At 54.5% G+C, this 15031-nt stretch overlaps 2 protein-coding genes across 26 annotated transcripts in view; one reads left to right on the top strand and one right to left on the bottom strand.

Annotated features, from left to right (window-relative positions):
* Positions 1–9052, bottom strand: part of UBAP2L (ubiquitin associated protein 2 like) — a 31353-nt gene extending 22301 nt beyond the window's left edge. For 9 of the 23 annotated variants that reach the window (XM_041126342.1, XM_041126333.1, XM_041126335.1 and 6 more), the window contains exons 1-6: positions 8963–9052; positions 4871–5000; positions 4214–4291; positions 3679–3813; positions 1014–1182; positions 592–687 (exon numbers count right to left, since the gene is read on the bottom strand). In XM_041126342.1, the coding sequence (XP_040982276.1) occupies positions 592–687; positions 1014–1182; positions 3679–3813; positions 4214–4291; positions 4871–4960 (568 nt within the window). In that variant the 5' untranslated portion in view covers positions 4961–5000; positions 8963–9052. Of the gene's footprint in view, positions 1–591; positions 688–1013; positions 1183–3678; positions 3814–4213; positions 4292–4870; positions 5001–8927 lie in introns of all 23 variants that reach the window. The other 14 variants (XM_030026291.2, XM_030026293.2, XM_030026299.2 and 11 more) reach the window with 6 other exon arrangements.
* Positions 9053–9105: 53 nt separating this feature from the next.
* C9H1orf43 (chromosome 9 C1orf43 homolog) lies at positions 9106–13321 on the top strand. 3 transcript variants are annotated; one of them, XM_041126350.1, is made up of 7 exons: positions 9106–9280; positions 9796–9897; positions 10158–10266; positions 10518–10571; positions 10885–11051; positions 11187–11245; positions 13185–13321. In XM_041126350.1, the coding sequence occupies exons 1-7, from the start codon at positions 9212–9214 to the stop codon at positions 13219–13221; spliced, it is 597 nt and encodes a 198-aa protein (XP_040982284.1). In that variant the 5' UTR covers positions 9106–9211; the 3' UTR covers positions 13222–13321. The 3 variants fall into 3 exon arrangements, with proteins under 3 accessions (XP_040982284.1, XP_029882177.1, XP_029882176.1); XM_030026317.2 differs by lacking the exon at positions 13185–13321 and adding an exon at positions 11393–11663; XM_030026316.2 differs by lacking the exon at positions 13185–13321 and adding an exon at positions 11670–12866 and having other exon boundaries at positions 9116–9280.
* Positions 13322–15031: the final 1710 nt, after the last annotated feature.

Here is a 15031-nt window from a genome sequence, read left to right as displayed (position 1 = left end):
GTGTCTTTATATGTATGGGAATGACCTCAGCTGGCTGGCAGTATAATCAACAATGCATGATTCCAGGCTCAGATGAGGTCTCCAGCTGGCACAAACCATAAGTACCAGACCCCAGGTTCTGATTTCTGCAGTGTATGTCCTCAGCAACAATTCCTGAGCAGCACAAATTTTGTGGAAAAATGAATTTCTGCCACTGAGTATTTAAAAACCAAGCCAAGCGTTTGCACAGCAATGGTGGTCAGAGACCCATGTGCAAGAACGAGGAGGATCCGCATTCTGTTGCTAACAAGCAATTGGCCCACCTGCCAAACAGCCACCTTAGTTTCTTTTTAACTTCCCACCTCTAAAGCCCTATTTTTTTTCCAACTTCACGGATGGGATGTAAGAATGATATACTGTTTCTAGCATGCTTAAGATGGGGAAGCAACATGTAGGCACCAAGTGTAAGCATAAGAACAGAAAAATCAAGCACTTAATTTTCAGTTTGGCAATTCCTCCCATAAAAGAGGCTTTCAAACCTCATGGAGGAGATAGACTCGCTGATGTAATTTTTCTCCTCCCACCCTCTCTGACCTCAAACCCCATGTGTACCTCTGCCTCGGCCACGTCCCCGCCTCCCTCTTTCTGTGCCTCTTCCAGAAGATCCTCCACTCTTACCACCATCTAGTCCATTCTCCTGGCCCCGAACTGAAAGACAGAACAATGCAAAGACAATTTCAAGATTCATCCTGCTTTAAGGAGGATACAAGACCAGACCTCAAACACCAAAGCACAGTGGCTGTGTGGGAGACCACACCATCAAACACTCCCATAACTTCCTTTTATTTAAGCTGATGGTATCGAGGGTATCACCCAAGGAACCATCTCAGACAGGGGAGCATCAGATCACGCAAGGATGTTTTTTCTTGAAGATGCATCTGCCCAAGAAGCTTTACTGACAGCTTTTATGCAGCACAAAGTGCCTCGGCATGCACCATGACAGTTACGGGTGTTATTAAAGGGCAGGTCCATACACTCTCTTCCACGGCTGGCACCTCGCCCCCGCCTCGGTGGCCCGCCACGTCGTCTGCTGAAATCCCGATCCCTCTCCCGGTTTTCTTTGCTTTCTTCACTGGGTTCTGCCTGTCCACTCTCCTTCTGTCCTGAGACACCCTTCTTCTTCCCAACCATTTCCCAGGAATGCTGAAGGTTTGCAGAGGGGAAAAAAGTTAATCATAATTTGATCGATGCAAGATGCAAATACACACATATTGAAACATGCTACAGAGAATATAGCAACTGTCTCCAGAAAAATGGTTTCCAGCCCAATTTTTTTTTTTTTTTTTCAGAAGAGTCTATCAGCCTACACACAGTACAGCTTTTTCCTTCAAGGAAAGCCTTCTTACAGCTGACTGGCATGCAGTTTGAGGTAACAGAGATGAGTTATTCTATTTCTGCAAAGATCTACTAAACCTCTTAAGTAGAGCGGGCATAATACTTACTCAAGTTCAAAGCGTGGATAAATTTACCCTTTTTAGGGGGAAAAAAAACCCTCCCATTTCATATAGGTCACTGTTTTGGGGAGCTCTCAGAATAACCCAGGTAAATGTTCCAAAGTGTCTGCAGTCAAGATTTTGGGGTAAGTTACTCTCTCAGATGCAGTGATTTAACAAAACCTCTTCCCTAAATAGCAGCTCATAAGGAGAAGAGTAACACAGAATTTATCCAACAGGCAAGTTCAAGTCATCCCAAGCTCAACTAAAAACTTAAGCACGCCTCTAGCTTATTGCTGTGGGCCTGCATTGGTGTACTTTATGACAGTCTGTAGTGGTTTCATACTCTGATGCTGCACACTATTCGAACAATTAAAAATAGTCACAAGTCATTGACAAACACCTGAAAACATAACTGGCAGACAAGTAAACAGCTGGTTTCAGATGGCAACATGCAGGGACAGTGACAAAAAAAACAGAGGCACAAACTGCCTTCAAACCCAAGGCTTCTGAAGTCTCTCTCCATAGGTATCTGGCTCAGAAGGAAATTTAGGAAAACATTTGCTTTGAATACTGTAATTTTAAGCCAAGTCTAACCCAATCCTAAGATCACGCCAGCTCCTTTACTGTTTGAAATACAGTACATTATGAGTAACTAGCTCAGCAGGTGAGCTGTCTTCATCAGCATGGGAGTACCTGAGCAATTAGCAAGTCTGTTTCTTATCAGAAAATCCCCTTTACAGGATTGCTGCACAAGCTGAATCCAGGCCAGAAGCAGCTCCAAGACCTTTGACCAATTACAGTGCAGATGCTGCCTGTGCTCAGTGATGCAGGTACCAGCTCACAGGCCCCCCATGGCACTGCAGGCTGGAGAAGTGGCAGGCACTCAAGGGCTTTGCTCTGCCAACTCTGTTTCTGCCTCTACAAATCTTCCGCAGTAGCCGTGCCTTGCCCTGTGTATCTCACACTGCTGGGCGTTTCAGCTGCTCAAATAAAGGAGGTACTGCTACATAACGCAGTTTGCTGCACACTATCCTGGATGCTATTTTCATGAGCAATGTGTTTATCTAGGAAATGCAATTGTGATTACAGGGGTTTGTCGTTTAACTAGAAGCCACCAGTTACAAGGGATGTGGAGGCAAATACAGTCACAGCAGAGCTTTGCCTCAGCAATGCACATTCCTATCATCCCCCTTTCTAAAAGGATTTTCCAACAGCTATTTTGTTCAGTTGTCAATGGAAAGGGCTCTCTAATGGCAAGGAAGAATGCTTATGTGCGCTGTACTGAACTTGGCTGGTGCCAAAGCTAGCAAAGCACCTGACACTGGGGAGCAGCTACGTTACACAGAATATAGTCTGAGGTATCCAGCTCATCCATCTACGCTCAGGGCTAATAATGAGAAAAAAAATGAGCTAATACATAATATTCTGAAGTGACATTTGGAGCCTCAACTCTACAAAGAGTTGAGTCAGCTTCAGCCAGACCAGGGTGCTGGGAAGATATGTTTGGTCAGTGGCAGTTTGGAAGGACCTGATATTTGTAGGCTTTTTACTGGGCTGTACAGAACTTGCATCTCTGCTGTCTGTCACAAAATGAATGACATCCCGCACACGAGGTGGAAGGTCCACCTAAGCAAGTGCTCACTTGTTCTCAGAGCTGACTTCGGCTTGCCTGAGACAGGCACCTGCACAAGTGACAGGAGTTGAGCCTAAGTCCACAGAAAACAAACAGCAAAAAGACCATCAAAAATGTGACACGGGCAGCGGCACACAAGCCAGTCAGCGCATCGCTGAAAAGCGAGTATTTAGGGCCAGAAACACTGCATTACTCTAACAGAAAGAAACCACAGCTGACACATACCTGCCTTTCAACACAGGTCACTCAGCCCTCGTGGGAAAAGATAAGGTACTTTACACTCACAGCAGTGTGAAAGCTTATACAGATGCAACTGTACTGTTGTCAAAGTGCTTGGAATTCAAAGGAATAGGAAGTAAATGATTTACTGCATTTTCCCCTCTATTCCTTTGGGCCTGCTGGCCACGCTCGCATTCTGTGCAAGCCTACAGAGAGCAATGTTAAGAAGCCAGGACACAATCACACTCTATATGCTACTTGTGGAACTAGTCAGTCATTTTGGCTCTCATTAGCTAGACATTACTGTATGTCTTGTCTCCAAATATGCAGTTACACTGAACTAGGCCTCACCAGAGTTACAGGACCCAATCCTACCGTGTCCGGATTGCCCTCCAGCAGCACGTTGATGGCTCTGTTAACATCTCCGTTGCAGTCATGCAGAGCAATCACACACTCATCCTGGTTCTTGCCTGTGATGTCGATCAGCTATAGAGAAGACAACACCATGGTCAGCGTGTTCCAAACCAAGAAGGCACCAAAATCTCTATGGATCTCTTAGGAGGCAAGTTGAATCCCAAAGCAGAAATCCTACAAAGAAGTATCAGGGTTTGGGAGTCTCCCCAGCCTTCTCAGCTTAATTATGACTCCTCAACCAGAAGTAACTGAGGCTGGGAATTTCTGAGTTACTGTTGTTTCATCACAACCCAACCTTTAACCTCCTTTTCTCAGGATAACACTGTTCCCTGCGTTCTGGGGAACAAGCCAGTCCAAGGAAATTCAGAGAGCAGCCAGCCACATCCCTCCCCCCACCCCACCCAGCATTCAGGGTACTCTCAACATCAATCTTGTCTTCCTGTCAGGGTTCACCCTCACTTTCTGCACTCACTTGTTTCACCTTCTCCTCAAAGTCAGCGTCATTGTGGTCCGAAATCATCTGCGCAAGTCGAATCTGTTCCGCAGTAGCCTAAAGAAATTGAATGTAGAGAGAGCACGCAGTTAGAGTGGCGCATTTCCAACAAACCTTCCTCCAAAGGCCATACCGCTTCCCTGAGATCTCTGGAAAGGAATCAATATGATGAAGAGGAGGCACAAACAAGGGTCAGAAAGAGGAAAGCTTCAGAGAGAAAGTCAGACAGAAGAGGAGCAAGAGAGGGGAGTCTGGAAGAAAGGGACATACTGCTGGATGGCCTCACGGCACCAGGTGAGCGACAATCACCTAAACTATGTCCACTTTGAGGCAGACCTTACCACCACCAGAACACCAGAACCCACTGCAGGTGGCTTCTCAGCCACTTGCATTCATTAAAGTGAACAGGGAATGGTCAGATAGAAGTAAAACCAAATCTCAGCCCCGGCTCCTGCCTGGAGACACCGATGCAGAAACCCCACCATCAGTGGCCGCCCAATTAACCTGGCTCTGCAAGCAGCACCCTGCAGCACACAGGAAGTTCGTTAGGCCAAGCCCAGCTGTTAGTGCTGGGCCAGGCAGGAGTGCCAGGTCTCCACCTCCAAGCTAACTGGTTTCCATGGACGCTGCCCTTACCTGCGGCCGCTGCTTGTGCTGTGTCTGGCTCTGTGTCTGTGTCTGCTCCCAGTTCCCCCGGGCTCGGTTAGTGCCCACCGATGTCATCATTTACAGTATATACAAATAACAGTATTTACAAGGTAGAACTCTGTGGTGGGTCAGGGGAGAAGAGAGAACAGACTGTTAGAAACCAAAAACAAAAGGCAGTGACAAGACTGAACGATTGCATGGGCAAGGCAGCCAGCAAAGCCGTTGCAGGCCCCCACCCTCCCCACTGCTTCCCCCAAAGCCATGGCAGGCCGCTCTACCATTTCCACATGCTCCCAAGACTTGTACTTCTTGAGGTTTCTCCACCACTACCACAGCAGAATGCTCCAAATGAAACATCACCTGCACCCAGGTGGGAGCAATCAGGACCCAGGAGCAGAAGTACTTTGGGTAAAGGGTTTAATGACTTGCTGCTAAAACACAAGTGTGTGAGCAGGCAAGGATTTGCCATGACCAGGGCTGTAAGAGGCTACAGCAATCAACTGGAACAAGGAATGCTTGAAAAAAGCTCCAAAGAAACTTCACTTGGAGAGCAGAACATCTCAAAGCCTCAGACACATCAGCTACTTCCCCTTCTCCCTTCCTGCCTTCAAAGCAGGGCAGGGGAAGCAAAAATGCTCCACTAGTAAGTGGTGCTACATGTTTATGGGTATTGTTTTAAAAAAATACCGCCCTTGTATAACTGCCCATTTTTGCTTGCTTCAATTATTCCCCAGAACTGGAAACATTAAGTTTTCTTGAACTGAGTATTCTGGATTAAAAAACTACCAAAAAAGTGAACTAGATGTCAACAAGGAATAACAGCCAGTAACGTTGTTAGGTAACTTCTTAAAACAAAACCCAGCAAGAGCTCAGGCCATGGAGTGTCCAAAGGAATTGGAGTTTTATAACCTCACGCTGGTCTTCAGGGGAAGAGTCCAACCCAGATGGTTAGAATACGATCAGCACTGATGAGTTTTACCCTGTCTATCGTCTCCCAGGCACAAGGGATGCCACACATATCCCACGGCACTTGGCAGGACTTGCTACTTCCAAGCCCCTGAAATCTCAATAATTGCAAACTTCATATTTTTTGATTTTGTTAACAAGACTGCAACACCCTCCTCCAAAGCAGCAGGGTCTGCTCCAGGTGCTGATGCTGCAGGCAGACGGTTGGGACAGGGGAAGGAGCCACATACGGAACGTAAGAGCGGGGAGGAAACCCGAGCAAGAAAATCTGACCTGCAGGACATGATCTGAAACGTTGCTTGCGAACACCAACGTGGCAGCACAGAGCAAGACCTGGCATGCAAAGCATGGAAAGCTCAGAAGCAGTGTTAGCAAACAGCCCGGTAACAACTGGGGAGTCTCTTGTTAAAGTCCACAAGCGGAGTGCTCAGCTGGGGTGGGAGATCTTTACCCAAGAGCACGGAAACCCTAACGTCACCTCCACACCGTGGCTCAATGCACATGCCACCACTCCTGCTCCCATCAGCATCTAGCCTTCCTTTGCAGGCAAGTTTTCAAGTGCAATCGCTCCTGCAGCTTCCCACAAAACCTCACAAGTTTGCCCTTCAGAGCTACCCATGCCTCACGGCAACTTAAAACCACAGTTTTCCAGATATACAGTGCCAAGGTTTCTTATCAGGAAACAATCCCAAGCTACCTGTCTGGTCACCAGGACCCCCCAAATTGCATGTGACACTGAGCAGATTTAAGGGAGAGCACCAAGCCTGGGCTTCACCCAAGGCAGAGCAGACAAAGCCTCCTGGGCTACAGAGCCATCCCTCCCACGCTCCATGCAGGCTTCTTCCCCACAGTATTTATTTTCGCTCTCCACCACTACGTCTCTTCCAGTTCTAAGTGTTTCACGCACAAACAAGTTGTCACATTAAACCAATTTGGCAGCAGAACTGCAGGCCCAGAGGGAAGCAATCCTGCGCGTTTGCAGTAACTTAATCTGCAATTTCAATAGGATACAGTTCCAGCAGTCTGCTGCCCCAAACCTTTGTGCCGTGGCTGGGCATTGTTCAACAGCTGCCACGCTCTGCTCTGCCCAGCTGCATTTCTGCCACGATTAAATCATGATTATTTTTTCTTTAACATGCAAAAAACCCACAAGAAAAACATCTATTATAGAAATATCAGCCAGGCCCTGACCCGGCTGAGACCATTGGGTAAGCGGGTGTCCCCATGCAACGCCCCATGTGCTACATTGAGGGAAGATGACTTGGCTGCTGCTAATTTACTCCTCAGTCGTGTAACTTCAGTACAGCTCACAGGCAACATTTACCTGCAAATCTTGGTTATCCTGACACTTGAACTGGCCCCGCACAGAAGTGATGATAATATGAGTTTACCAGTTCAAAACAATCTTCATCAAAAGCGTTTTACATGGTGGGTTTTTTTTTGTTTTGTTTTTTTTAAAAGAGCAAACCCATATATATATTCACTATGAGGGATGCAATAAAAAAGGGCGACTCCAGCCAAAGCAAATCGGTGGCTGATCCACACCAGAGAAACAGCATTAAACCGGACCAGCGCTTACATTTCAGAACAACAGGAAAGCGATGCATTCATACAAGATTTAGAGAAAAGAAACAGCTTCACAGCTACAGGTTACAACATCTTTTCTTCAAAGAAGCTGCAAATAAATGTGACACACTCTGCATTTACCCCTTTTTCTTTGCAGGCTACTCTGCTACTCGCCTTCCACATCTAGAAAGGAGAAAACCTCAGATACACGAAATGCGAAGTGCGGAGTCTCCAGAAAAAGAGGTGATACAAAAACATAACAAACTGTCCATTTTATTAAAAATTTCAGGTAAGTTACAGTTTTAGAACAAGGATCTGTCGGTCACATACGCTATCCCCAGCTATGCCAGACCTGCTGGCTGATGCTGGGCAAGTCCCAGCACATCCCAGCCTTGGTTTCCCTTGTCTGTCAATACAGAAAATTGGCATTTCCATCCCCCTCCAACACAGCTTAATTAACACGTGCAAAAGACTCTGAAGCTCCAAAGGAAAGGACCACAGAGGGCAAAGCATTTGGAAAGGTTTTCCTGCAACGTGGGGCAGAACAAGCACCCGAAGGAGCATGACGTGGGGGGTTGGTTTATCAGCATTATGAGTTTTCCTCTGGGGCGAACCCATCGCGGCTGCAAACCGAATAACTCCCGTGTGCACAGAGTACGAGATTTTGGGGCGATGCCCCCGCATACGCTATCAGAGGCCCCAGTTCAGCATCGACGTGCAGCGCTTTATCGGGAAGAGCACCCCAAACCGGCATGGAGGCAAACGCCGTGCACGGCGCCTCGAGCGGGCCACACGCTCACGGGCCGGGGCTTCTCAAGGGCCACCGAACCGGCATCGCCCGGGAGCTTCAGGCGGGCGGTGGAGGCCCGCCCCGCACCGAGGGGCTGCCGCCGGCAACGGCCCCCGGGGCGCTGCCTAAGAAAAGGTGCCGGAGGCGGGCCCGGTCGCACGCGAACAGCCCCGAGAGCACGGCGGTAGCGGGGCAGCGCGGCCCCCATTGTTACCGCCGGCAGCGGCGGGGCCGGGCGGGCCCCGGGAACACGCCAGGGCCGGAACCGCCCGGTCCCGCGGCCCAGCAGGCCCGGCGGCCCAACCCACGGCACACAATGGGGGCGAACAGCCGGAGGGAACCGGAGCGGGGCGGAGAGCGCCCGCGGCGCCGGGCGGGAGCCCCCACGGCGGCGCGGCGCCAGGCCGGGCCCGCACCCGGGAGGCGGGCGAGCGCGGGCCGCTTCCGCCCTCATGGCCGCGGCCGCCATTCCTCTCCCTCCTCCTCCAGCCTCCAGCTCCGTCCGCCCGCCCTCACCTGCGGCGGCGGCGCGCTACGCCAGTCTCCGGCTGCGGCCGGCCCACTAGGCCGCGCGGGGCCCGGCGGCGGGGCGCGGCGGCCGCCCCCGGAGCGGCGCGACGGTACCGGGAGGGCGATAGCGGGGCCGGGAGGGCCGAGGGGCGCGCGGTAGTAGCGGGGGGGGGGGGGGGGGGGGCGGGATTTAAAGGGGCCGCGCGCAGTTACCGGAGCCGCCGCCGCCTCCGCGCAGCCAACTTTACCTGGGTCTCACCACACTGACAACTACCAGCGGCACCCGCCCCCATCACGTGAAGAGGGCGCGGGGGCAGGGCCAGCCCGGCTTCACCCACGTGACGAGCGCGAGGGGTGGGGAGGGGCGCTCTCCTGGCGGCCCGCGCGTGTGACGCGGCGCCGCGTCACGTGAGAGTGCCTTCGCTCTCTGTCACGTGGCGGGGGCGCGGAGCGGCTTCGGCGGCCGCCATGTTGTGCGCCCCCGGGCCGGGTAGGGGATGGCGGGGGCCGGCAGCAACTGGCTCTCCGGGGTCAACGTGGTGCTGGTGATGGCCTACGGCAGCCTGGTGAGCCGGGCGGGCGCGGGGCGGCCCGGGGGGACGGGCCTGACGTGTCCGTGGGGCCCGGGCCCCCGTGGAACCGGGGCCGGGGCCCCTGTAAGGCCGATCCTGGGATGTTCGTGGGGCCCCTGTGAGGCCGGGCCCGAGGTGTCCGTAAAGCTCTAGTGGGACATGTCGGTGGGGAGCTGCCGTCGAGCTGGACTCGGGGCCTTCACGGGGCTGGGCTGGAGTGCCTGTGGGGTCCTGGCATCTGTGGGGCAGGGAGAGGACGTGAGTAGGAGTCTCTGTGGAGGCTGGGCTGTTTGTTGGGCCGCCCCGGGTGTTCATGGTGCTCCTGATGGGCTGAACAGGGACCCCTGTGCTTGCCGGTTTAGAGAGGGTGTGTGGGGCCCTGTGGTTGCTTGGCCTGGAGTGCCTGCAGAGTTGGGAATAGGGTGTCAGTGGGGCTGAGCCCAGGTTGGCTGAGAGACCCCCTGGGGTGCAGCTCAACGTGCTTGACCCCTGTCCCTGCTGTGGTCCAGGTCTTCGTGCTGCTGTTCATCTTTGTGAAACGCCAGATCATGCGCTTCGCCATGAAGTCCCGCCGTGGCCCCCACGTGCCTGTTGGACAGCATGCGCCCAAGGTGGGTGCATGCAACCCTGCGGTGGGGATGTGCCCTCCCTCCCCTGTGCCCATGGACCCATCTGTGCCTGGAGGGGCAGGCAGGGTCTGCTTCAAAATCGGATGTTTCCAGGAGCTGCCACCTCAGTGTGGTGATGGGTGGTTGGAGAGGGAGCAGGTTTGTTTCAGAGGGGCCCCAGGACTTGACTGTTATCATGCTTGCGATCCCACAAACAAAGTGAGTGCTCTGTAAACAGGTGGGTTTTTTTTCGCGCTGTGCAGGATTTAAAGGAAGAAATCGACATTAGACTGTCGAGGGTGCAAGACATCAAGTATGAGCCCCGGCTGTTAGCTGAGGACGACAGCAGGCTTCTGCAGCTGGAGACACAAGGTACCCTCTCTTGCTGCATGTCAGTCAGAGGCCACCGGAATCACCGTCCAGTGCTTGTCCTGCTACAGCAGGTCATTCCCCTGGGGCCAAGTTGTGTCTCTGCCCTCTCTTGTTGGCTGTCCCATTGCAATGTCCTGTTTGGCGAGCCGACATGAGATGGTGTCTCTGCACTCTGCTCCTATCTGCTTTCCCCACCTCCCTCCTGCTGCCAAGTTTTGCAGAGCTTTCAGTTTGGGTTTTCTCTTTGCCAGGATGCTATAATTACCTGTACAGGATGAAGGCGCTGGATGCGATCAGAACATCTGGTAAGGGCGCTCAGGGCAGGAGTGGGAGGGGTAGAGTGGAGATAGACTGTGTGTGGAGGAAATAAGGGTGTGGTGCATTGGCCAGCAGCCTCGTGATAAGGCTCAAGGTCCTCATTTGGGATTAGCAGTCACTTATCCCATCCAAGGTTAGCAGCCTGAGGGTTGGCTTTACTCACCTGTTGGGAGCAGTCAGCAAATGGAGAGCAGATGTGGGAAGTTTAATTAGCCACCAACTTCTGACATTGTCTGTATGTGAATACAAGTATTTTTACCTGTGCTTCAGCCGGTTATTTTGTGCCTTTTTATTTTCCAGAAATCCCATTTCATGCAGAGGGCCGGTACCCGAAGTCTTTAATAGGGAAGAACTTCTGTGCCTACCTGCTGGAACTGCGGAATTCCAGCACCTCATTCAAAGGCATCCGCAAAGCCTTGATTGACACCTTGCTGGATGGGTATGAGAGTGCCCGCTACGGCACTGGGGTAAGTGCTGGTGCTGCATTGCCTGGCCTCTGCAGCAGCGCAGGGGGCTGTTGCTGCGCTCCAGTCTGACGGCTGGACTGAGGTTGCATTGTAACCTCATCTGGGTTATCCACAGTCTTTTCGGTTTGTGTCCAGGTCTTTGGGAAACCAGAATATCTGAAGTACCAGGATGCTCTGAACGAGCTGGCAAACTTGTAAGTGTTACTGCCTGGGTGTGTAGCTGGGGTGCGGTGGTAGCTTCTTGGGCTCCAGCAGCCCACCGTGGAGGTGTGAACAGAGACGGGTTTTGGGGCAAAACCCAGCCTCAGACATGGGCTGTTTATGCCTGTCCCTCCTTCCAGGTTTACTTACTCTTTGCAGCCCATCTGTTAAAGCATTTTTGGGTTTGTTACTTGGTGACAGTCCACGTTCCTGCTTGCACTGGCCGCTTTGAGCCAGGGACCTCACGTGGGCTCCAGGCCTGGCACCCGCAGAAGCGCCAGCCTTGGTTTTCAAAACCACAGTGAGCGCTGTCATCCTGAGGGCAGATCTGCCTCATGTCAGCCAGATGGACGCAATGGTCGAGCGGCTCCTCTGGGTAGGGCAGCAGCTGTGATGGTGCCTCTCCTCTCCCTGCAGGACCAAGGCCCGGGGAGGCAGCAGCCAGCGGCAGCACCAGTCAGCAGCGAAGGACCTCACCCTCTCCCCCGAAGTCTCCAACCCCGCCACCATCCAGGTCACCTACCTGCCTTCCAACCAGAAGAGCAAACGTGCCAAACACTTCCTGGAGCTGAAGAGCTTCAAGGACAACTACAACACGCTGGAGAGCACCCTGTGAGCTGTGCAGGGAGCACTGCTCCAGGGACCTGCCACGAGCAGAGCCCCTTGCTGGGTGCGGCTGGTGTCCTGGGCGGGTTTTGGCCGCAGTTCGCCATGCAGGCAGCGTTGGGAGGAGGTAGCTGCGCTCTCGGGTCTCCCTTTTGCACGATGTTGGAGATCATCGCTTGGTGGAGGCTCCGTCCCATTTGGCTGGTGGAGCTTGGCCCTTGCCAGGAGCCTGTTTCAAAGCAGCACGTCCGTCTGCTGAACCTGGAGGGGATCGGCCCATGCAGTCTTCTCTGTGGCAGGCCTGGGACATGCTTCAGGCTTGAGGCTTTGAATCTGGCAACAGAGCCCTGGCCCTGTGAATAAACTGATCAGCTTTAGCTTATTTATAAAAGACATGGATCCCAGCCAGCGCTCTCATCCACCTATCCTCTTTCCCTGTGGTGGCCAGCAGGGGCTGATGCTGTTTGTCCGTCCTGCCTGTGTGGGTCTCGGGCTCTGAAGCTGCTCATCTTTCTTTCCAAAGGGTGAATGCTCTTCTCCCTGTGGCACCATCGCTGCCTGCCACTCTCAGCCAGGCATGCCCAGCCTGCCTGTGTGCCCAGGCCATGCACCAGGGTGCCTGGACGGAGTGTAAATAGTTTGGTGGCCAGTTCTCAGCCACTGTGGCTGAGGTGCCTCTTTGGGCTGCAGTTTCTATTCTTTCTCCTGCAACTGGGCATTTGGGGACGTCTTGGGCAGACAAATACCAGCTTTGAACGTCCTGTCTGTCCTGCCAAGGGGGTGTTTCCTCCCACTCTCACCAGCGCCTCGTGTGCCAGCGGCTGCCAAGCCCCCGGGGGCAAAAGCTCGCAGCCCCAACTTGATGTCTGTGTCCTGCCAGGCCGATGGCAGTGCCCGCTGCTCACTAGTCACCGCAGCGTGTACCATGTGGGGCGGGGACCCCTGCGCCTCGCCTGGGCTTCTGCACTCTTTTTAACTGCTCTTTAATAAAATGACAGTTAACCCCAAGCAGGATGCATGTTGTTGGCCTCTGACTGCAGGGAGCCCTTCCCTGCTAGATCCAGGGCTGTGTCTGTCCCTGTGCTGCTGCCATGGTAACAGGGATACTGTTAACGAAATGGCTGGTGCAGGGGGTGGTTGTGGGGTCCCTGTGGAACTGGCCATGGCAGTGGCAAGCAGCCCGACCCCCTCGCTCCGGCAGGAGAAGGTGGGATGGGGCAGGGACTGGGAAGGTGGCTGTTCTGGGGCTCCTGGGAGCAGCTGGGGACAGCATCCCCCTTGTGCGGGTTAAACCGTGGACCCCCAAATGTGTTGCTTCGGTTGCAGGTCTTGGCAAAGGGGAGTGCCTGCGGAAGGCTGCTAGAGAGGTAGAGCTGGCAAAGGGAGCTCCAGGGTCTGAACCCCCTGTGCTGGGGGGCAGCAGGCGAGGGGGAGCCCTCACATGGGGTGAGCTGGGGCTCAGCCCTGTGGGTGGGCTGGGGCGGGGTGGCAGGCGCTGGTGTTCCCCCAGTGCCCTGTCCCGCCCACCCCATGTCCCCACAGCTGTGGGCAGGTGGCTGGGGGACACCCGCAGTGCTGGGAGAGGATCTGGGCCATGGCCTGCAGGGCGCTGCAGCAGAGCGTGGAATTGGAGCTGCACCTCGCCTTCCAGGAGCAGACAATGGTGAGGCCACATATGGGTTGCGCGCGGCCGGGTGCACCGACCCCTGTGCTGCCAGGGTCGGGTGCCCTCCTCATCCTGTTCCAGTACCACATCCTGGGGGACGATGTCTCTCAGTGCTGGCAAGCCACAGGGATGGGGCGTTCAGCACCAGCTCCTGTGCCCAGCAGGTCCGCCGAGCTGCCTTGCACCGGCTCCTCCAGGATGAGCGCCAGCAGCAACAGCAGGAGCTGCACCAGCTTGGGAAGGCCTTCTATATGGAACGGCTATGAGTGCCTGACCTGGTGGGCTCAGCACATGCCAGGCATCGCCCAGCTTCCTGGCCAAGAATAAAACATGTTGAGCAAGACAGATCTGTGTCTGCTGCATGCAAGGACATGGGACAGTCCTGGGCAGAGGTGGAGGGAAGATGCAGCCCAGCACAATCCCTGCAGCTGGGATCTGGCAACGTTGCCCACAAACCTACACGTGCCAGATGCTGCACATCCGGTCCCGGCTATGGCCACACCAGGAGGTGGCAGCACGGCCAGTGTGCCTCCACTAGCCCTGCATGCTCTGCGGCTGGGTCCTGCCTGTACCATGCTGGTGTTGGCTACACGCTCCTGTCTCCTGTGGCACGGTGCTCCTGGCTGTGCTGCACAACTCTGCAGCAGCAAGAGGGGAGCCCAGCTGGGCTGGGTGCGACGCTCCCTGGCCCCACTCACCATCTGGGCACCCCTGAACCACTGTTGGCTCCCCGACTCAGGGCCATGTCCCCTGCCTCCCATCCCTGCTGCCTGTGCCTGACCTTGGTGTCTCCCAGCCCCAGGGCCCATCAGTGCCTGCCCTGGGTCTGCTTATTGACAGGGCTGGGGGCCGCCAGGCTGGCACCCCCTGCCCACGGCCCTTCATTAGCTCGGCTGTCAGGTTGCATCACATCAGCCACTGCTGCATGCGTGTCCCCACCCAGCTCCGGGCACCGTGCTGCTGCCACGTGTGTCCCTGCCATCCCTGCTGCTACCCTCCCCATGTGGCCCTGCCGCCCCGCTGCCACCCCCGTGGGGCTGGAGCCCCTGGTCACCCAGCCCAGGCAGGGAAGGGAGCAGGGCAGGGTCTGTGCCCCCATCCCCCTGTGGCACTCGGGGCTCTGGCTGCCCCGTGTCCTGCCACACTGGTCCCTCAAAGTTTGGGCCCCCACAGAGCCCCCAGTGCTGTTCCCAAGGTTGGTGTGTCCCGCTGCAGCGAATCACTGGCATGGTGTGGGGAGACGCATGCCCCCAGCACCTCGAGACCCCATGTGTCCTCAAGGCTGGATGCTGCCAGCCAGGTCCCAACAGCCACCCCAGAGCAGGTCAGGGGTCCTGCCTTTTTCACCCACCTGTGCCTCCACATGAGGGATGGGTCAGGGTGACAGGCAGTTGCCTCCTCTGGCCGCCTCACGGAGGGAATGCTCCTGTGGACAGGGGATCCCAGGGGCTCCCCAAAGTGCGGGGATAGGGACACAGGAGGAGGGGACGTGGGGCACAGCCCTGCC

The sequence above is a fragment of the Aquila chrysaetos genome, chromosome 9 (assembly GCF_900496995.4).
Source record: "Aquila chrysaetos chrysaetos chromosome 9, bAquChr1.4, whole genome shotgun sequence".
Classification (NCBI taxonomy): domain Eukaryota; kingdom Metazoa; phylum Chordata; class Aves; order Accipitriformes; family Accipitridae; genus Aquila; species Aquila chrysaetos.
Note: the sequence above shows the minus strand (reverse complement) of the source record. Positions and strands in the feature narration are given on the sequence as shown.